General features: G+C 37.0%; 1 protein-coding gene across 1 annotated transcript; it reads left to right on the forward strand.

The window, feature by feature from the left end:
- Positions 1 to 8,054: 8,054 nt before the first annotated feature.
- On the forward strand, positions 8,055 to 21,868 carry LOC121421515 (epoxide hydrolase 1-like). Its single transcript, XM_041616257.1, has 7 exons — positions 8,055 to 8,531; positions 10,332 to 10,500; positions 11,685 to 11,799; positions 14,539 to 14,668; positions 15,469 to 15,674; positions 19,415 to 19,646; positions 20,568 to 21,868. Exons 1-7 carry the CDS (start codon positions 8,200 to 8,202, stop codon positions 20,767 to 20,769), a joined length of 1,386 nt encoding a protein of 461 aa, XP_041472191.1. The 5' UTR covers positions 8,055 to 8,199; the 3' UTR covers positions 20,770 to 21,868.
- The last annotated feature ends 1,844 nt before the right edge of the window (positions 21,869 to 23,712 follow it).

Raw genomic sequence — 23,712 nt, forward strand, 5'->3', positions numbered from 1 at the left:
AAAGTGATATTTTTAAGAGGATATTCAGGGTCGATTTCTTAAAAATTATCCCACAAACAAGAATTCATCAATCATATACATAAACAAGGAAATAATTGTCTGGAGAAAATTATGACAATTGAATAAAAAGTCTTCGGTTTTTGTTTTAAAAAAAAATGTGTTCCTGTCAAAATCGGAATCGTTTTCACTTAGGGGAGGCACTTTTATCACAGATTCGGGGGGGGGGGGTCTCATTGACCCTTTAATTTTTGAAGAAAAAATGTAAACCAAACGTGAGTGATTATGATTAAATTCCCATCTTTCTACTCTTTGTGTGTTGTAAGCTGGGCAAACTTTCACTCGAGTTAAGGGTCTGAATTGCAGCCTACTCATGCCTTGTGTACTGAAGGCCCTCGAATTGAAACAGTAAGTTTTGTTTGTGCTGGTCTTTGCGAGGAGACACACTTGTTGACCAAAGTTTCAATCAGGGTCTGTGCCTGCAGACTACTTTGTGTGTGTTTTTTTTTCTTGGGGGGGGGCTGATAATTACTTAATTACCCGATCCCCTCTTTACCAATTCTGGATTCGCCCTGACAGGCACTCCATGCATGCATGTAACATATTTTACTTTAAATCACTAGCAGATCAAGGGGGGGGGAGCCGACCCGTGCCCCCCTTTGAGAGGCACAATTAAAATTTGTGATGTAAAAATGCCGTATAAAGAGAAGTGCACCCCCGCCCCTTGAAAGTGAAGACCTTTTTTTTCTTCTTCTTTGTGCTTGTCAAATTTTATCGTTGACGAAATGTCCTTATTTTTTTGTTGAAACTTTTTTTTGCTTGCCAAATTTGTCCTCGGGAAAATGTGCCCCCCTCTTGAAAAATCCTGGATCCGCCCCTGCTTTAAATACAAAAATTATCTGAGGTAATTCTCTAATTGTGTTCCTAAAAATATAATGTCATGTAATGTTTTTCTATTTGTTAATCATTTTCAATTGTGAAACGGAATTAAATTCAAATCAAATACAGGCCTTTAAAAAGATATATTATCTAGCTTTGAGAATATGATATCAATGACAGGATCTTTTGCAGTTATACGAGCAGTTTTCTGAAGAGTGTTTGTCTTTGATTGTATCTTGTGTGGTTTTTTATAGATGTGAAATAAATGAATTTGAATTGGATTGCGGAACTTGATGTATTTGCTCCTGACCACTTATAAAACAATATAGGAAAGTGCATTGATATTGGTGAGGGGAGGGGTGGTCTAGGGCTGTTGAACAAATTATTTTTGGGCTTGTCAAGTTTTTGTTCCCCAAAGCAGCACCCCCTATTAAAAAAAATCGTCCCAGGGCCTAGGAGCAGAAATGTTATTTGAATGCACCCATCTCAAACTTGTTATATGTTTAATTTCGTTCGTTTTACTGTATTTTTTAATTCATTTTTTTAAATCCCCCAATTCTGCATACTTAACAAGCCTTGCTTTTTTATGCAGGTTCCCTCATATTTCACTCTTTTTAATTGTCTTTAATTCCAAATCGCTATTTTCTTTAAGTTCAAATAATTGTAATGCCTTGTCTGATTTGTATTCTTATTAGTTTTCTGATATTGTTTTTATATTGTTGTTTGAAATTGTGAAATACGTAAAATAAAGTCAAATCAAAGTCTAATCAAATCAAAATACAATTGTAATATATTTTACTATCATTATGCCTATATCAGAAATAAACGTCTTCATCATTTTGCCATGTCATTCATTTTTTTAAGTATTTTGTTATAACCTAGATCTATCAAACAAAAGATCAAAGAAGCCTGATTACTATTCACTTGAACACGTTCTTTCTTTTGTGGAAATATACACATTTGGGGGCAGTAAGGGCTAACGCTGCTGAAATAATCAATGCTGAGAGCAAATTAATTGTTATCGCTATCAAGCTGGATATAATTTTTAAATTTCGAATACTGCCCGCTTTTGGCACATGCTAGTTAGTCTGGTTGATTAAACATTATCCGGGGTCCCGTAACCCAAATGTTAGCGATTGATCGTACGCTTGATATTCACGATTGATTGTACATTGTATATGCAAGAAAAATGTTCTACGATCATTGCGAAGCTTTGTGTATACGGGCCCCAGATCAGTGGATAAAATCCGTTGGGGGGGGGGGGGGTTCTGGCTACGTAGAGGTTGATTGTCATAATTATTGTCATAATTGTGGTCGGCTTATTACACCTTTTTTACTCCTCACTAAATAAGTATATACCACCTGTGGTTTATTGTCGTATTTCCGTATTGACATGATATAATATTTTGGCAACTTTTGTATGTAGATGAAAATAAATTACAAACAAATAAACACTTTTGGTTTGGTAGCTCAAATGTGAAAAAGATTTTTTTTTTTAGTATATCACGCTTGCGTGCATTCTCATTATGACTCTTCCAGATAGTCCTATACCAGAATAAGCAACGGGTTATATCGCATCCTCCCCAAACGGTTTTTTTTTTGAAGTCATTATCGCTTTGAGGAAATGTTTATTAACTATAAAATGATATAAGAACCGCAATTTTAATGACGGGTGTTGATTTCTGATATCAGTTCAGCACTTCTGATAATTATTAACAGGATAAGTAAACATGCTGAAAGAAACCGAAGAATTAAAAGTTAATTATTTTGTTTTCAAATCAATAAGGAAACGTCTTAGATAACATGAGAATTGAATTCAAGTGACGGAAAATGTAGATATTATTTCCGAAGGACTGGGACTTTTTTTTATATTTAAGAAAGTTAGATATTATTTAATAAATAATTGTTGATGCGTGTAATTTTATAGTAGGCTTAATTTGGCAAGAGAATTAAAGGATCATGGTCGACGAATCTGTAAAAGAATCATGAGCAAAGTAACCAATCAGGAGGCGAGGAGGTCTTTTATTTTTATTCTCCCTCTTTTTTCCTTTTTCTTCTTTATTTCTTTCTTTCTTTCTTTTTTCCTTCTTTCTTTCTTTCTTTCTTTCTTTCCTTCCTTCTTTCCTTCTTTCTTTCTTTCTTCCTTCCTTTCTCCTTCCTTCCTTCCTTCCTTCCTTCTTTTTCCCATCTTTCTTTCTTTCTTCCTTCCTTCCTTCCTTTCTCCTTCCTTCTTTCCTTCCTTCCTCCCTCCCTCCTTCCTCCTTTTTTCCATCTTTCTTTCTTCCTTCCTTCTCCCTTCCTTCTTTTTTTCCTTCTTTCTTTCTTTCTTTCTTTCTTTCTCATCATTGACCCTCCCTCTATTCCAGGGGCCGCGAACGGGGGGGGGGGGGGGGGGGGCGTAGGATTCAGCTCCCCACTTCTCAAAACTGTGTACCAGTGTTGTAGTGCCTTGATGCTCGGCCTTGGCCTTAAGGCGCCTTAAGGCCTACTTTTTCAAAGCCTTGGCCTTGAACATTCAAGCCTTGGCCTTGAGAGGGCCTTGGCCTTGGCCTTGAGGATTTTGAGCCTTGAAATTTCAAGGCATTTTCAAGGCTTTTTCAAGGCATTTTGTATTTTGTACTTTCATTTGTTTTATAAAAGTAATTATAAATGATTCAGTTGTTCTGTACATCTAATGACACTAAATACTACCAGTCAGCAGCAGCAGAAGCAGTAAGTGTACTTAGCAGTGCCATCAATTGCAATTATCATCACATAATTATGTAACAAAGAGAAGTGATGAAAATTAATATTATTTATTGGTAATATGATGTAATCATGACTAATAAGGATAATGACAACATCAATAATAATGATAATAATTATGATTATGAATTATGAATTAGGATTATAGTCAGTGGCGTAACTACAGGGGGCATGGGGGCACGTGCCCCCCCCCCCCATCGGCTGACTAAAAAAAGGAGGAAAAGAGGGAGAAAGGAAGAGAAACGTAGTGGGAAAGAAGACATTAATGTTCATTATAATGTTATAATTATGTTATGTTACATTACATAAGAAACATTTTTTTCATATAAATGAAACATAATTGGCTCAGGGCATATATGTCTTCATTGTTCCTGGTGCTCCCATTGTCTGTTTACCGAGATATATAATCCTGTTATACTAAAACCTCCCGTTTTCAAGTCAATATACACCAAACTACCAAACATATTTCCTCGCACTTCGAGTTATTCTTTTACATGTACAATAGTATGCTTCTTTTTAATGAATACTTTAAGTGATTGTCCCATTTTAAGGTCTTAATATAAAACATTTCCTGTCCGTGCTTACGTTCGCAGTAGTGGATTGGTGAAAGATGTCTGCTCTCCATCAATTCCTAGAATGAGTCCTTAAAATGTCCCTTTTTCTGTTTTCTGATCTGAATATCAAAAATTTTCAGCTCGCGCTTCGCGCTCGCATCATTTGGTTAGTGAACTACGTAAGGTCTTCTTGAATTCCTACAAACAAGCCTTAAAATGCCCCTCTTCAGGTCTGAATTTCCTAAATTTTCAGCTCGCGCTTCGCGCTCACAAGATTTGATTAGTGAGATGGGTATGTTAATCATGATTACAAGTGCTTTATGTGCATGTTTAAATGTAATTCTAACAAAATCAGCAAGCGCTTATTGGCACTCCCATTAAATGACTATGGTGAGATGTGTATAATCTTAATAGATAAAAGATTCCTAAAATATAGTCCTTAAAATCTTCCTGTTTGGGGTCAATATTTACAAAAATTTCAGTTCGCGCTTCGCGCTCGCATTATTTAGCGAGACAGGTACGTATCATGATTACAAAAGATTTATTGTAATGTCCCTTTTTAGGTTTGAATATCAAAAGTTTTAAGCTCGCGCTTCGCGCTCGCATTATTTGACTAGTGAGATACATGTCCGTTTATTGGCACTGTCCTTATAAAAATATCTCTATTAGGTCAGTATACCTGGCAACTGGGCGCGCTTCGCGGGCTCACTAGGCAAGTTTTTGCTGGTGCGAGCTCACTAGGCGAGTTTTTGCTGGTGCCCCCCAATGCCGTGACCCACGGTACGCCACTGATTATAGTGATTTTATGACAGGAATAATTCTGACAGATCTGACTGCAATTTTGACAACAATTTTCATACTTTAAAATAGCTTACTCTAAAGAATGATAACAAGGTTGATTTCTATTCCATTAGGTTTTCCTTGTATTATTTTCTTTGACCAACAAGAATGTTTTAAGTCTTAATGATATTCTGAAAAGATTCGGTAAACTTGAACACAAACTTCAATTTCGTCATTTCCAAATGGGCTATGGCATCAATGGCATGATGAGCCAAAAAAATTTTGAGGGACCAAGCATGGCATACAGAGCAAAATTTTAGGTTTCAAAATCAACAAATTTTGGATTGTGCTTGCATAAATTATTGTTAAGTAAGGTTCGCATTCAATTTACACAAAAAAAAATGCTTAGAATGTCTAGTTTTTAGGTCGGAATATTACAAATTTTTGAGCTCGCGCTTTGCGCTCGCATTATTTGATTGGTGAGTTATGTATCCTATTTATGAGTCACTAAATGCAGTCCAGAACAGCTTCCTTTTCTGGTCAGTAAAAATTTCAGCTTGTGTTTTGTGCTCGCGTTAATTTGTTTAGTAAGATGCACACCTTTTTCATGATTACAAAAACAGCTCGAAATATTTAAATTTCATTTCTTATTACATCTCGCAAGGATGCCCTTTTAACAGTGATTAGCACCATAATTGACCCAAAATCGAGTTTTACAACTTCAAAATTGATTTTTTTTTTCAAAACCACTTGCTCGCTATGCTTTCTATAGCGGGAAATTAAAGCCTAAATCAAAATATCTGTCTTATCAATTAGAAATCACTTAAAAAAGCTTTGCTGAACTGCACCAAAATTCTCATTTTGACTTATATTGTAAGTGCATTTTTGGCTTTGACCTCCCCCCCCCCAAAAAAAAAATATACATTCTGCCTCCCCTGTACCAGGTAGAGGAGAAAGACATATGTTGAGAATGGGCATGCCAGGATCAGATCACCTTGGTAATAATAATTATTGCAATGTGAATCGCCTAGAACAATAATTAAATGTTTTTATGTCTAAATCTACATGATCTATCATGAAATTATTTTCGTTTTAAATGTACAAGGGTAAAAAATTTTGCTCGCTCACACCTTTTATACATTTGGTCCTGTGTGTCATGTATGCCGCCTAAGCATTGTTGTCTATTTTTTTTCCATATATTGTACAATTGAAATGCCTTGGCCTTGGCCTTGAGGTTTTCAGGCCTTGGCCTTGGCCTTGGGTTTCCATGCCTTGGCCTCAGCCTTGGTTATTGAAGCCTTGGCCTTGGGTATTAAAGCCTTGGCCTTGGAGGTTTGAGCCTTGACTACAACACACTTATACATAAAACTTACCATCTGATTGTGTTTTTTTTTTAGCATGGTCAGCCCCCGGTCCCCCACTTTCAAAATCGTTCTGCTGCCCCTGCACGACATGACTGCGATCTTGTTTAAAATCTTCTGCCGCCTTAAAGGGAGATCTAATCCCGAATAAAAACTAGTTTTAAGAGGAAATATAAAAACCAGACAAGTTGATATAATAGGTGAAATTTTGAATTATATTTGGGACAAACATTAAGAAAGTTATGGTTGTTTAAATTATAAATATTGGTAATTACTATACTCTTAAAATGTTGGGCAACACACTGTCCAGACAACAATAATATTGGTTAAAACTTTATCCAATTCTGGATAGTTTTAAACCAATAATGTGTGTTTTGGGTGAACACTACAAAGTACTGGTTGAAAACTACCCAGAGTTGGATATGTTTTTAATCAATTGTTGTGTGGACATTATGTTGCCCAACATTTTAAGTGTGTACCCATACTGAGACTTCAAATTGGCCGCATATGTAATGTCATCGTGATGTAGCGCAAGGACTACTCTTAGATGTACTCCAATACATAAAATGGCTAAAATGTAATTTTCCCCACTTTTTTTTTTACTTAAGATTATATTCTTTTCGTGAGACCATATAAAGATAGTATGCTACCTGGGTTATGTTTAGATTGCTGCCACAGGGGAATTAATATTTAGGAGAAAACCACAAATCCCTGATAATTAAGTACATGGATTTTGAGAAAGTTGTCCTTGCCCCTTCTCATAATTAATTTATTTACCCAGTTGCCAAATTGATATCTTAATAGTCTTAGTGATCTCAAATTTAAAGGAGCCATAAATTCCCAGCATAAATTCCTTATTGCTTGTCCGATTTCTTTCAAACTTTCACCATTCTGTGTTGTTTATTTTTCTCCTTTCCAACCGTCAATTTTTGGCAAAGGCTGGATTCCCCTTTAATGCTCAGTTGTCTTCTTCACAAGAGGGCGCTCTTTATCTATGACGTTAAAAGCAATTGAGTAGGAATGGTAGCAGTATTGTATTTAGTGTCGTGCTTCGTTGGTCAACTATCTGGAGTTCATCTTGGAAAACAAAAAAAACCCAACCCCCCCAAAAAGATCAGACTTATTGAGTTAAACAATTTGCTATTACTTTGACGTTTTACATAGAGTCTTGACAGCAAGTCCACACTGTTAAGCAGCAAAGAAAAAACAAACAGGTAACTAAACTCCATTTTCCCCATTTTGCTACTTCCCCTTTGTCAAATGAGTTTAAGATCCATTTATTCACTCTTTCTTTTTAATCCCTCCTTCCCTCCCTAACCCTCTCTATCCCTTTCTTTCTTTCTTTCTTTCTTTCTATCTATCTATCTATCTATCTATCTTTCTTTCTTTCTTTCTCTCTTTTAACCCATGCAGCCATTGCAAAATTTCAAATGAATCATAATGATTTCATTCGTAGTTTAGGTGACATCTATTCCCCAAACTACAGGCCCCTTCATCGAAAATAAGACTGGGTAAGGGGGGGGGGGGCCTTAATGAACGGTTGTCGACACTGACCCGTCATTGCTGACTTTTTTCAGTGTTATCCTTGGTTTTTATTGATTGAGACTCGATGGTCTCTGACTGTACAGTTCGTCAGTCAGAGAAAGACAATATTTAATTTGGGGGAGGGGCGTGGATCGCCGCCAATGATGAAGGCCCCCCCCTCCGCCGCGGCCCCTCCCTCACCTGCGCGACCGAGGTCAGTGATTGAAATATCCAGGGACGTCCGTGTAATCATTGCGTTCATATCAGTATCACTTAGACGGCTGGCGGGAATTTACGTCCAATAAACACTCAATATTCTATTTTCTTCGTCAAGGAGGTAGATAATTCACTCAGTCAAAATGGGTTGGAAGTTGACATTGTTCATCGTTTTGTCCGCAGTTGCTGTTGGGTATATCATTCACAGTTCCTTGAACCCGCCATTGAAAGCCGCGCCGCCCTCAGACATCGGAGACGAGTGGTGGGGTCGAGGCCTGCCTGAAGTCTCGGGGAGCAAACAGGACACCTCCGTTCGCAAGTTCCGTGTGAATGTGTCGGACGAAGTGCTGAATGATTTGGATGCCCGGCTTCGGAATACTCGTTTTGTGGACCGCGTGGAGGATGCTGCTTTTCGTTATGGCTTTGATTCTGATTATATGAAACAGGTCCAGAGATATTGGCTTGAGAGATATAGGTAAGTAGAGATGAGATGGATACGAGAACGCTATTAACAAAATGAAAAAGGGTTTGGAGTTGAAGTTTTGGAAGTTTTCAATCCCAGAATGGAAGTGGGCGGGGCTAGTGGCGCCTTGTCACACAGCCCTGGCCCAATTTACAATGCAAATATTCAATACGCTTCCGAATCCTATATTTTTAATAAATCTTATCTTCTTTCATTGCTTGTCATAAATGTTTTACAAGCGTGCTGTCCAAAATTCCAAGAGACACAAACTTTCTTTTTCTTTTTTTTTCCGTTAAAACTTGGCTATAAGAGCTGAAATGATGAATTGGAATATATACTTTTATCTGTGTAGAAAATGGATGCTTAGTTTGGTTTATTACTGGGTAGGCCTAATGTTTTATCCTATTTAACTAGTATGGTTCAAACTTGAATTGATCACTTTAATCATGGAAAGTTTAAAGTTAAGAGGCCTGCATGTAGCTAGGACCTAATATCTGTTTATTATATTGAGATTTATTAACAAAGTACTCAGTAATGTATATCTCTTTTCTCTTTCTACATTTTTTCTTTTCTGTTTTATTATTACCAATACCATGCCTGGCTTGTAGGGGGGGTCTCCTTTTTTGTTTGGCAACCAGTCAATTTGACTGCTTTTGCCATCATACACAATCTTTTGTTTTCTTGAAAGACGAATACATATTTCTTTTAATGTCTTACTTTTTTGTTCTCCTTTCCTCGCTCTTTCTTTTTTCTTCTTATGGTAGACCCTACTGGGATTAATATCATGTAGGTGTGTTTCAATATTAAATTCAGGGCTTTTACTGAAAATATATTTAGATATAGGCTGAAAAATTTGGAGGGAGATGATAGAGAAAGGAAAAAGGAAAGTCACAGCTCCAATCCTACACCCGTACAGGAGTATGGGGTTGAGTCTTGCCTAATGAGTTTCAGTAACATTGCATGGTTGGGTGTGTTTAAATTGAATTTTGATTAATTGTATACTGGTAAATGTTCAATATTTTCTCAATCATTTTCTGTGATCTTATGGGTGTAATACAGACCTCTGGGTAGAGTATTTTTGTACTTTGTGCAGTGCTGATAAAACTAGTGTGCCATGCTGCATTGCCAAACCTCAGTAATATGCTTATGAGGTTAAAGGTGTACATATTAGGTAAAAGTGCTCCTTGTGCAAGTAAAAACTAACTCCTTTTCCATCTAAGCCTGGCGCCGCGTTATCCCATCCAGCTGCCTCTTAAACTGTTCCAGAGAAGAAGCAGATGTTACACTGGCAGGGAGCTGGTTCCATGAACGTTTGCATGCCTCTGGATAATACAGTAACAGGGCTCGAATTAAGAATTTAAAGGGGCAAGGCCATTTTTTAAAAGGGCACTTAAGGGAAAGGGCAGGCAGTTTTCACTTTATGGGACATCCAAGGCCACCAAAAAAGGGCATCAATAATAAATGCACTTTTCAATGGGGCACATGCACTGGATTACCGCAGGGCACCAAGGCCACAGCAAAAAAGGGCAGTTATTTTGGCCTTAAGTCTACAAATATTTGAAAGGGCATCAAGGCCATTTCTGAGGGCATCTAAGGCCATGGCCTTGGATGGCCTTGGATTAATTCGAGCCCTGCAGTAATTACTACATGTAGTATACTTTTGCGACCCCAGACCCATGGAAAATCAGTTTTTACTTTCTCCTTCTTTTCTGACATTTTTACTTATTTATATTTAATTATCCTGTGTGATTTGTATGTTTTTATGGCTGAAAAATGAAATTTATCGTATTTTTGTTGATCTTTTAATTTTAGTTGGAGGGATGCTGAGAAGAGGTTGAATCAGTTTGATCAGTTCCTGACCAATATCGAGGGTATTGATGTTCATTTCGTCCATGTTAAACCCAAGCTAAAGCCTGGACAGAAGGCTAAGCCCATCATCATCGTCCATGGGTGGCCAGGATCAATTTATGAATTCTATAAGGTGGGTCTAAAATGTTTAGTGGCCTGTTTCATAGAAAGTTAAACGATGATAACTTTGCCTTATGGCAACTACCATGAATGAGAACCATGATTGTGATTGGCTGCTGAGCCCTGTTACCATGGTAGTTGCCATAATAAGGAAAAATTACAAAAGTCCTTTATGAAACTTTTATGAGGAAATTTGAACTGGGATGTATATGATACATGTGTATACAAATCTTGTAATTCCAGAAATACTATTTTAAAAATCATAAATGATAGACGAGACATACATGTACAAATTAAAAATGATATTTTTTTTTACAGAAATGATGCATCATAAAACATATAAAACTGTTAAATCTAAGACATCTAATGTAGTGTGACAAAAAGTCCTTTTTCTACGGATCCGAAATTTTGAGGAAGATTGTTATTTCAGCAATAAGAAAGTTACTTATGAGCATTTGAATATTGAGATCACTAATACTCTATCTAGATCTATCCATCAATTGGCAATGCGACCAAGGTCTGTGGTGTCATACACATAAAACTTCCCCATTTCTTAACTTTGAAACTTTAATTTTGTCTATTATCTGCAGGTATGTAGTCTAACTCAAGACCAAGTGTGTTCTTATTTTTTGATTTAATAAAGGTTTCACAAGATCAAGGATGACTGGATGAAAATTGTCATAACATTAGTATGAGCGAAAAGCAATGTTTTGGGGTATATTTTCAGTCTCCAAAGGGGGGAGTTGTTCATGTATGACATCAGAGATCTGGTTCGCATTGCCACTGAGGATCTTCGTAGCATACATGATCTTGCGGGCGCGTCATGGTCTAGTGGTTCTGACTCTCGCCATTCAAACAGAGGGCCGTGGGTTCGAATCCTATCCATGGCGTGTTTTCCTTCAGCAAGAAATTTATCCACCCTGCGCTGCACTCCACCCAGGTGAGGTGAGTGGGTACCCGGCAGGATTAATTCCTTGGATGCACTGAGTGCCGGTGATGGTAGCTCGAGCTAAAGCCGGGGTAATAGTAGCTCGCTTTGTATCCGCGGGCAAAAAGCGCTTTATAAATATTATCTCAACATTCAAATGCTCATAACTCTCTTATTGTTTGTCGAATATTTCTCTAATGTTTGTTGATCTTGCTTTAAGAACTTCATTCACTTTTAATTTTCCTTTCTCTTTATACATTTCCCTCCAGATGATCCCAATGTTGACTGACCCTTTGAGCCATGGAGGGTCAGCTGAGGACATCTTTGAGGTCATTTGCCCAAGTATTCCTGGTTATGGATTCTCTGAAGCACCTCACAAACAAGGTAAGTATTCTGAGGCCTTTTGGGGATATTATAAAAATATTCAGCTTATATAGTTCATGATAAAACCCTTATTACCCTGGTCATTGGATCCTGGCTGTCTGCTTACAATGTATACCCTTTCTCCACTCCCTAGGGAGCATTTCAACAAGAGTTCCAAGCCTCAATTGCTAGGCATACTACATACATGTACATGTATGTGCATACTACTGGGTACCCATTTAACACCTGGGTGGAGAGTGGCAAAGTGTAGATTGATACCTTGCCAAGGGATGCAAGGCCGCAGTGGGATTTTAACACATGGCCCTCCAAGTACAAGGCGAGAGCCAATCTGCTTCATGTACAAGGCTTATATGATTTATAATGTACAGGAATATATTGCAATCTAATAAAAATTATGTAGGCCATTGGTTAATTTCCTATGTAAAGATTCATTGATTAGTGGAGCACATATAGGATTATTATTGTGTTAAACCATAGAGCTATTTAGCTCCATGGTTAAACATAGTATCACTGTTGTTTTATGAGCAATAATGCCAAATAATTTCATGGCTAGATATGTATGGCTGTGTTTTGTGACATTTGGTTTTGAACATTTGAATTCTTTATACTGACTTGACATCCTAAACTAATTATAAAGATAAGTATGCCTTAGGCCTATGTTAAAACCAACAAATATTTCGACTTTCAGTTCTTTTGGTCTCACTTGTGGAGAGCAATGTACACGTACAAGTGCATGTCGTCTGCGACCCCCCATTGTTTATTTGATTAAGCTCACCCATTGATAATCTTTAATAAGTTCTGCCATTTTGTCTCGACTGAAATATCACGAGTGTTGCTTAAGATAGTGCCTTGACAAAAGATAATGTAACACAGTGCAAAGGTGGAGGTATACATACAGATCAAAGTCCAGTTTTAGTGTATAACTTTAACTAGTATAAGATATGTACATTTGTATATATTTAGAATAAAGCAGATCTTCAAAACATTAGGCTAGTGGGGGTATTGTAAATTTGTACAAACATCAGTTTGCATTACAATTACCACGGACAATCAGCATGTATACACAGTGGACTGACTTCTGAGATTATTGTGCAGGATTTAAATTTGCATATGTATAGGACAAGGCAACTTTTCTACAAAGGTGTACATTATTACTCTGTTGCAGCACAAACAGAAGGAAACAGAATACAAAAGGGTGCCACAAATACCCAAGGACAATCAGAGGAAAATTGAGGGCAATCAAATCAAATGGGCATTTAAAGCCATGACACACAAAAAAATGAAAATAAATAAAATGGCCCCCAAACTTGTTATACTGGAATCACTGGCAGATCAGAGGGTGGGGGGGGGGGGGACAAGCCAGCCCATTACTCCCTTTTGAGAGGCACAATTAAAATTTGTGATGTAAAAATGCAGTTAAACAGAAGTGTCCCCCCCCCTTTGAAAGTTTTTTATTGACTTTTTTTTTTAGATGAAAGTCCTTATTTTTTGGGGGAAATCATTTCTTTTTTTGTAAAATTTTTCCTTGGGGGAGAATGTGCCCCCCCCATTTGGAAAATCATGGATCCGCCCCTGACTGGAATATATTGTACTGTATGTACAGCAAGTGGAGGAGTGTAGGGGGGGGGGGTGCTGTTAATTTTTATGTATTAAGTTAAATGTAACACAGCAGTGTCAGTTCCTCTTCAAAATGATAATGGAGAAAGGAGAAGTGGAGGAGGAGGAGGGGGGGGGGGGGATGGCTGTTATTTCTATGTAAGTGCAGTGTACCACTGCAGAAAATTCCTTCACAGGGCCATCAGATTTAAAGCAAATGCTGTGAAATAAATAGGATCATGAAATTTGTTGGACCAGAAAAATGGCCATGTGTATCATACATTAAAAGACTACCTGAGGCAACAGAAATTTTGCTAAATTTTTCAGCACTTTAGATCACATGCGTACTCGTACCGGGTATTTTAGAATATACAAACACTTCTGATCATTTTGTTTAAATTACTGTTACCACAACTGGAAATTATTGTGACGAGTCAAGGAGGTTTATTTGGTACCAAGACAAATTAAGTAGTTGAAGACAAAGAACTTATGCTCCAATGGTTTACATAACTTGGTATTATGCAGATTAGGCCTATGGAAGGGATTTTATGTTTGGTATACTCGACCCAGTTGAGGTAAATGGTGGGACTTTATTCCTTGAAATGAGAAAGCCTGTTATTTGTAGTTATGCTAAAGCCTGCAATTAATAGGCAGTGCTTTATAGAAAAGTTTTTACAATACATTAATCATGATAATAATGATTATGATTACATGTATAATAATGATGATGATAATAATAATGATAATATTAATAAAGATAATAATAATGATAATAATAGTAATGATAATATCATAATGATAATGATGATGATAATAATAATGATAATTATTAACACAATATGATGATAATAATAATAAATATTATATAATAATAAAATAAAAATGATATTGAAAACAATATTCAATGGTATGTGCATATCACCAGCCATTTACCATTGCTATGTGCTTCTTAAGGAACTTGGATTACCCTGGCATGCCTTTGATAGAACACTAAAAACATTCCCAGGACTAAATGTACTAGTATATTAAGTGCTGCATGTTAAGTATATAACTGTTGCATATCATCATGTTGAAGAAGCAACTTCTTTGTAAGAATTGAATTGAAAATTAACCCCTTTCTCTCTTTTTCTTTTTATCTGACAGGATTTGCAGCTTATGCTGCAGCAGGAATCTTTAACAAGCTGATGCTTCGCCTTGGGTTTGATAAGTACTATGTTCAAGGGGGCGACTGGGGAAGTATCATTACACTTAACATGGCCATCATGTATCCAAGGTAATTAGCACCAATTAGCACCGGTGTTATCCTAGGTGCTAGTGTTAATCATTGGGTATGGTCATCATGTATCTATTTATCCCTGGTGGTTATGCTTGGTGCTACAGTACTATTCAATCTTTAAATTTGGCAATTATTTATCCGAGGTAATTAGTACCCATTAGCACTGGTGTTATGTTCAGGTTCTAGTGTCAACCCTATATAGACTGGGCTATTTCGACACCTGATCTCAGCCGTCGATCGCGACGAAAATTGGCACATGCATTACCCATGGCATTATCTACAAAACTATAATATCAAATTCTGCAAAAAAATCTCATTGCTCATTAGTTATGCTAATTTATGCGTAAAATCATGTTTGCTCTAATCAATAAAATAATGCCCCTAAAATGCTAATTTTTGTTTCACATACTCTAGATAGGCATCTGATCAAATTTATTTTACAAAAATTTCAACATCACATTTTTTTTCTTATGTATTCTATTGTTTTCTAAATTTCTTATGTATTTCTTTGTTTTTTACTTTTTTTTATTGTTTTTTCAATGGAAATTGTCAGGGACTTTATTTTGGCCATAAACAAGGTAAAATTAATTGATTTTAGCGAGAAAAGGCAAAATAATGGTACATTTTATGAATTTTGGCTGAAAACACTATTTGCATTGGATTTGTACACAAATTCATGTTTTTGAGTTATTATTATTATTATATACTTGTTGGCATTTAAGTACGAATCTAAGTCATAATTAAATCTTTGTGAAACACCCCCCTGATGATAGAAACCTTTCTTTATTCTGTCACAGCAACGTGAAAGGGTACCATGCCAACATGGGTGCCCAGTCCAACCTGAAATCGTTCCTGTACCCCATCCTAGGCCAGTACCTCCCTTCAATCTTCCTCCCTGACAAGAGAGACCAGGAACGGCTCTTACCAGTGACGGATAGGATGCTCGATCTGCTTCAAGAGTCGGGTTACATGCATATACAGGCTACAAAGCCTCAGACAGCAGGTTGGTTTCAATTAATAAGATTTACATTCTTAAGTCAGTACTTTCCTTCCAAGTCTGTTCCTGATGAGAAAGACCATGAACGACCAGGGACCTGGGAACGATTTTTTCATGGGGGTGCTGAAAGCTCTCCTCAACGGTGGGGGGGGACACAATTGAGTTTTCCATAATTACACACACACCCTCACACACCTCTATAAGGGCACACACACACACACACACATATATATATATATAGATTGAATAGGTTGAATAATAGATATATGTATATTACAATGACAGTTACTTCTTAGCTTTCTTCTTATAAAAGAACATAGATCTATAATTAGAGAACTCGAGGGCGAAGCGCGAGCTTTTGGGAGGGGGGAATTTATGTATTTTGTCCTGAAAATTGAACAGTTTGAGCAATGTTTGTGGTCCTGAACAAGATGCGGATGTAACAAATAATAATTGCGAATGTGATCAGCGCGAGCAGATATATTTCATATATGCTCTGGCCTGATCGAAAGCGACGTGTTATAGGGACTGTTTGTAGTTACCCATTATTAAAGACGATACATATATCAACAATCAAATAATGCAAGTGCGAGCTGAAAATTTTGACATTCCGACCTAAATACTGGACATTTTAAGCACTTTTTGTAATCATGATCAGGATAGGTATCTAACTCTACATTTGATGCGAGCACGAAGCACAAGCAGAAACAAAATTGAGATTTCAGACCAAAAAAACCGAGACATTCTAAGCACTTTTCTAATTGCGAAAAGGATAGGTATATGACTATACAAATGATGCGAGCGCGAAGCGCGAGCAGAAATAAAAAATGAGATTTCGGACCTATTTAGGGACATCTTAAGCACGTTTCTAATCATGAACAGAATAGGTATACAACTATACAATTGATGCGAAGTGCGAGCGGAAACAGAATTGAGATTTCAGACCAAAAAAGAGACATTCTAAGCACTTTCCTAATTATTAAGAGGATAGGAATATAACTTTACAATTGGTGCGAGCGTGAAGCGCGAGCGGAAACAAAATTGAGATTTCACACCAAAAACGAGACATTCTAAGCACTTTATATAACTATACAATTGATGCTAGCGCGAGCGGAAATAAAATGAGATTTCAAACCTAAAAACAGGACATCTTGAGCACTTTTCTAATCATGAACAGAATATGTAGCCTATATAACTATATACAATTGATGAATTTATAAGAATAAATATTTGATCAAAATCCGACAAGGAAATCAAAGTTATTGCATTTTAAAGATTATCATTATTCCAGTGAAACAGTTTTAAGCATGTCTTCATCAATATCCAATGAGCAAACCGATGATGTCATATCCCCACTTGTTCTTCTGGATTTCATTATAATATAGAATTAGGTTTATTCAATAGTTTCCCTTCAAGAACCAAAAACAGTTGAATTGACAACTGATTTAGTCAATTAGATATTCTTTACTGCAACTTATTTCATTATAAGGGAGACATATCATTCACACTGGTTTGAAAAAAATTGGAACAATGTTGATTCCATGTAATAACACAAGAAACAGGATAGTGGGAATGTGACATCTTCAACCCACATGGGCACAAATCCCAGAGGGGACAGGGGGACACAATATCAAATGTCCCCCTCCTATTTAGGGTCTTTCATTATGGAGAAAAATACATCTCTTCATTATAACATATTAAAAATATACAGAGGGAACCTGATTTCGTGGGGGTGCTGCCTATGGAAAATAATACACGCAGCACCCCCGCTTCCCAGGTCCCTGTGAACGACTCTTACCATTAATCATATGGATAAGATGGTTGATCTGCCTAAGGAGACGGGCTATGTATAGGCTACAAAATCTCAGACAGCAGGTTGATTTCAATTGATAGATTTACATTCTTGGGTTGGTACTGTCCTTTCATGTCTGTTCCTGATAAGAGAGACCATGAACGGCTCTTACCAGTGATGGAAAAGATGGGCTATCTGCTTCATGCAGGCTGCTACATACAGGCTACAAAGCCTCAGACAGCAGGTTGGTTTCAATTAATAATATTTACATTCTTAGGTCAATACTGTTCTTTCATGTCTGTTCCTGATAAGAGAGACCATGAACGGCTCTTACCATTAATCATATGGATAAGATGGTTGATCTGCCTATTAAAGGAGACGGGCTACATACAGGCTACATAGTCTCAGACAGCAGGTTGGTTTCAATTAATAAGATTTACATTCTTGGGTTGGTACTCTCCTTTAATCTCCCTGATAAGAGTGACCAGGAACAGCTCTTACCAGTAATGGATAAGATGGTAACACTGCTTCAACAGACTAGCTACAAAGCCTCAGACAGCAGTTTGGATTCCATTGAGATATTGACATTCTTAGGTCAGTACTGGCCTTATGTCAGTGTTCCTGATAAGAGAGGTGAGGCACGGCTCTTGCCAGTGACTGATTAGATGGTTGATCTGCTTCAAGAGATGGGTTACGTGCATACACAGGCTACAAAGTCTCAAACAGCAAGTTGGTTTCAATTGATCTGGATCTGGATGTATACAATGCAGGGCCCTCCTGCGCACTTGACCTGAATTTTGCCGGGTCCGGCAGGTGCAATACACAGGGTGAACACCCTACTCTTTGACAAATATTATGTTGGTATTAACGTGCATAGGTTGTGACTCTCCTATACATGGGACCAACATTTGCGTCCTTTCCGATGGAAGGATAAGATGTTAACACTGCTTCAAGAGACTAGCTACAAAGCCTCAGACAGCAGTTTGGATTAAATTGATACATTGACATTCTTAGGTCAGTACTGTCCTTCTGTCTCTGTTTTTGATAAGAAAGGCGAGGAACGGCTCTTGCCAGTGACTGATTAGATGGTCGATCTGCGTCAAGAGACGGGTTTACATGCCTTTGGAGGCTACAAAGCCTCAGACAGCAGGTTGGTTTTAATTGATAGATTTACATTCTTAAGTCAGTACTATCCTTTCATCTCTGTTTTTGATAAGAGAGGCCAGGAACGTCTCTTACCAGTGACGGATAAGATGATTGATCCGCTGCAAGAGATAGCAGCCAATCAAAAACAAGGATTTCAGGGAAGATACCATTGGATAACAAAGTTAACATAATAGTAACTTTAATGCAACGAGGCCCAGGTTTGTTTCACAGGATAATCTGTCCTGAAATGGGATTAAGAAACAAGGTTTACAAAAACAAGATTAAGTAACACCGGTTTAGAAAAAAAATTGAACTGGAGTTCAGACTTTGTTAGGGTTCAATTTAACTTGCTGCTTACATTCTTACATTTAGTGGAGCATATGTCCCAATGGTTGGTCTGGAATTTGAAACAGTCATGGGTTCGAATCTCAGTCATGCTGTAATTTCTTTTCACCAAGAAATCGATCAACATTATGCTGCACTCATCCCGAGTGAACAGAGGAACCTGGCAGGAATTCATTCATTGAATGCTTGTGTGCTGTAAAATGCTTCTGGGCTATAAGAAGGGTAATTATATCCAAGTCCCTTAATAGAAGCACAAAGAGAAGTTAAGTCATGAACCTAAGAGAGTTTAAATGGTACGTATAATGTGCTATACAAGAACTGAAAACTATCAATACTATTCTGTAAAATTTCTCTCCCTCTCTTCCTAGACAGGGCCTTCAACTATCCAAAATTTAGTGCAATCCTCAAAGCCACTAAATAAATTTTTTAGCATATAACTTCAATTCTACTCAATATTCTACAGGACAGGGAGTCAATGATTCACCGATTGGACTGGCTGCCTACATCCTGGAGAAATTCTCGACATGGACGATACCACAATGGCGTGACTTACCGGATGGTGGACTGACCAAGTCATTTACTCTGGATGACCTATTAACCAACGTGATGATCTATTGGGTCAACGGGAACATTGCTTCTTCCATGAGGTTATACAAAGAAGAGCTTGGAGGAAATTCAAGAAAGTATCATGAAATGTGAGTATGGGTTGAAACATTTTTGTGATATTAAAGATAAATTCCAGTTCTGGTAACAATCTCAAAATGACATTTTACAGAATCTAATATAATGACCACCCAAGTGTCTGTTTGTATGAATATAAAATATGTGCCAAAGGATTCTGGAAGAAATTGTGTAATTGCTGAGAAATAAGCAAAAAATAAGCACAGATTCGGTCACTTCCGTCGGGTCTTTATTCCAGCAATAATAATACACTGTCTCACTTGTGCCTATCTGTGTTGGCGATCTTCAGTGTGATTGTATTTCAGCTTAGATTTATGATTTCACAAAGTTCAGTTTATGTACTGTACCAGATCTAGATCCACACGAAATTAGTGTTTTACTGCAACTACTATAATTTAGCTTTAATTTCAGATAGGTTATTACATATTTCTAAGAAAATTGCAGGATGTCCACTTGTTCAGATGATCGAACACTTGCATGTAATGAAAATGGTCAAATACATTATCCACAACATATTATTTGAATTGTGCAATTGATTATTCTGAACAAATTTGTGACTGAATAATCAATATGAATAATACTTATGCTCTAATTAATTCAACAAAATACCCCAAACTGATTTTTGGTCTAGATGCTTTTTGAAGGATTTTGATTGATTACATTTGCTTTTTTTTCATTTGGTCTTGGAATACGATAATAAACACCTACTTGTGATGAAAATGTATATTACTGACAATGCATTCTTAAATTTCTGTTGTTGATTTGATGCTCTAGACAAATTTGTGATTAAATAACCAATACATATAATACTTGCAGTAGTAGTGCTCTAATTAATTCAATGATTACCGAAAACTGCTCATTTTTGGTCGAGACGGTCTTGGTATGATTTTGATGAAAAATATATTCATTTTTGGGTTTATTTTGTTTACTTGTAGCTATGCCAACCTGGTTCCTATGGGCTATGCATCTTTCCCCAATGAACTCTTCTATAATATAAGGGCGGTCACCAAGCACTACAACCCTAACCTGATGAGTTTCAATTACATGCCCCGAGGTGGACACTTTGCTGCTTTCGAAGAACCTCAGCTTCTGGCCGAAGACATCAGGCAGTTTGTTCGCAAGGTGGAAGCCCTTTAGAGGGTGTTGAATTGAAATTCTTCCAAACATCCTCATACCATTTGTTTAAATCAAGAAATTATTTGACAAAATTTTACTTCATCAGGAAATTCTTTCATAAAGTGGAGGTATTTTGTAGGGTTGTCTTCCAAAACTTTTTCCAAAAGTCATGGTACTAAATTGATGAAAATAAGACAGATATTTGATAGAATTATGTGCCATTGATTTTGCATTTGGTTCGCAAGCTGGAGATCATCTAGAGGTCTTTTTAAACAGAATCTGATCCAGAAACCCTGGTAACAGTTGATTTAATAATAATAATAATTATACTTGCTTATATAGCGCTAAATACTTTGTCAGAAATCTCTAAGCGCTCTACAGTATATATGCAGCATAAATTTAAATCAATCAATGTTTGACAAAATTTTGTGGCTTCAGGAATTTCGTTCACAAAGTGGAGGCCCTTTCGAGGGCAGTCTCTCAAAACTCTTTCTAAATCATAATGCCTTTGATTAGAATAATAATATAATAAAATAAAATTATGTGGCATTGATTGAATAGGTTGTCTGTAAGCTGGAGGGCCTCTCAGTGGCTTTGTACTGAAACTTTTCCATAAAATTTTGTTCCCATTTGATCAAAATCAATGAACCTTTGACAAAATTATGAGGGAACTTTTTCCCAAAAGTGGAGCCCCCTCATTAGGCGGTCTCCAAAACTCTTCAGTAATCATGATACTATTTGAATGGGATGAAAAGATATATATGTGATGAAATTATTTTGCATTGATTAAAAATCATTGAATACTTTTCAAATTATATGGTATCATGTACTGTGTCCTCAAGATGGGGGCCTTCCAGAAGGTCTCAACCAAACCATTCCAACCAGCTTTATACCATTTTATTAACATCAATTATCATTTGAAAAAATAATGTGGCAACAGGCAGTGTGTTGACATTGCTAACATCAAAGCCACATTAAATAACACTGCCATGTGTGTTAACTGCCATTAAACTCTTGATTTTTTGGGGTTTAGAACTTTAGATCAAGCATTTATCCCTGGTGCATTGGTGATTACTACTGATTGCAAATTTATCTTGGATCCTGTTTTTATTGGTTTCATGACATATACTCCCTTGAAAATATGCTCTATTGTAATTTCCACACAAAAATAATCTAATTAATAATTTCAACCTTGCATTTCATACTATAGTAACCCTATCCTAAACCTACCGCATCATTGAATTCTATTAAAATCCATCCATCCATAATTTATTGTTCGAAATAGACATGAAATGAAATACTCTGAAAATTTGCTTCGCCCAATTGATTGTGGGCCCGGCAGCCACCGTGCAGCGCCAGATCGACGAGGCTCTATCCCTTTAATTGTTGAACGCCAAACAGGGTAGCAGCAACTGCCATCTTTTAACGTCTTTTGGTCTGACGCGGCCGGGTTTGAACCCCCGACCTCCCGGTTGTGAGACGGACGCTCTACCAACTGAGCCAACACACCGGTCATTATTGTAGTTCTTGTGGATCCACAACAGGGTGCGCCATCCATTGGTTGCAGTGGACAGGCCAAAATTTGCGATGCCTTATGGGAAATAGTCAAAATCTGTTGCGCGCACTGGTGCTATATATAGTGCATGCATATATGTATGTGATAATTAAGCGCTGGCTGATGCGGCTTGACCGATCAATCTGTTTCCTAGGGTCCAGGAGGTAGAGAAATTTGCCCGCATATTTCTTTGTGAAGTTAGACCATTTTTGGTGAATTCTTGCGATATGGTTTTAATTTTAAAAGCATTTCAGTCACATTTAATACAGTAAACTAAACACCTGCGCCTGTATGTGATTTTGACCCCCACTGTTCACTGCAACCGATAGATGGCACATCATATTTTGAATCCACCGAATTCATATTGTATAGGGCTATTAGGGGTCATGTAAATTGCATCCAAGAAAAAAATGAAACCAAGGTTCTTGGTCATTCATTTATTAACAATTAACAGATTTTGTTTTATGATTTACTACCATTATTATTAAGTTTTGTTTCATTTTTTACGATGATACAAAAAAAGTATTGAGATTCCAATGTGCATTCTTGTAGCCATATAAGAGTCTCACAATAATTATGCATGAATATGTATCATAGCTAGAAAACATTTTGAACATGACTGGTAGATGTTTATGTTGCTGGCCATCCATAATCACGATTGATTTGATCAATTGCAACTCTTTGTAAGACAGGGCCCTGGCCTTTTAAATTTTACATATTTCCACAAAACTGTTTATGCACATCCTGGGACCCATTTCTTAAGGACTTGTTATAATAACAAATGCACAGTCTCTATAACAAGCATATGATCAGCCAATCAAATTGATTGATTTCACTAGCTTTAAACTGTAATTGGAAATTTGTTATTGTAACAAGTCTTGTGAAACATGCCCCTGATCAGTATGCAAATAAGGGAGTCAGTGCTGTCACACACTCACTCTTCTTTTCTATTTTATTATTTATAATCTCAAATAATTCATTTTTTAGAGTAGATTTGATGATGTAGAAGATTTGAATTATAAATTTTACATGGTGATTTTGATTAAGCCAAATGATTCATGTTGATTTAGTGATTTAAGGTCCTGTCACAGCGTCCCATGCAAGCTTTTGTGGGTGAGTTGTGGGTGATTGCTGCCAACTCACCCGCAACAAAGTTTTGAGCATGTTCTAAAGTTATCTACGTGCAAATTAGACTTGCGCACGCTCCTGCGGGCAACTGCATGTGAGATACTGTCAATGCAGGTGACCTGAGGGTAGCAAAACTTAGTTACCGCAAGTCATGTAAGTCTTGCACATAACAATGTGACAGAGCCTTAGCATCCAAAATGCCTCAAATTGATGAAGGTGTTCTCAACTGTACTATGGTACTAAGTCATTGGGTATGCAGATAATTACACTATTGTGTACAT

The sequence above is a fragment of the Lytechinus variegatus genome, chromosome 9 (genome assembly GCF_018143015.1).
Source record: "Lytechinus variegatus isolate NC3 chromosome 9, Lvar_3.0, whole genome shotgun sequence".
Taxonomy (NCBI): domain Eukaryota; kingdom Metazoa; phylum Echinodermata; class Echinoidea; order Temnopleuroida; family Toxopneustidae; genus Lytechinus; species Lytechinus variegatus.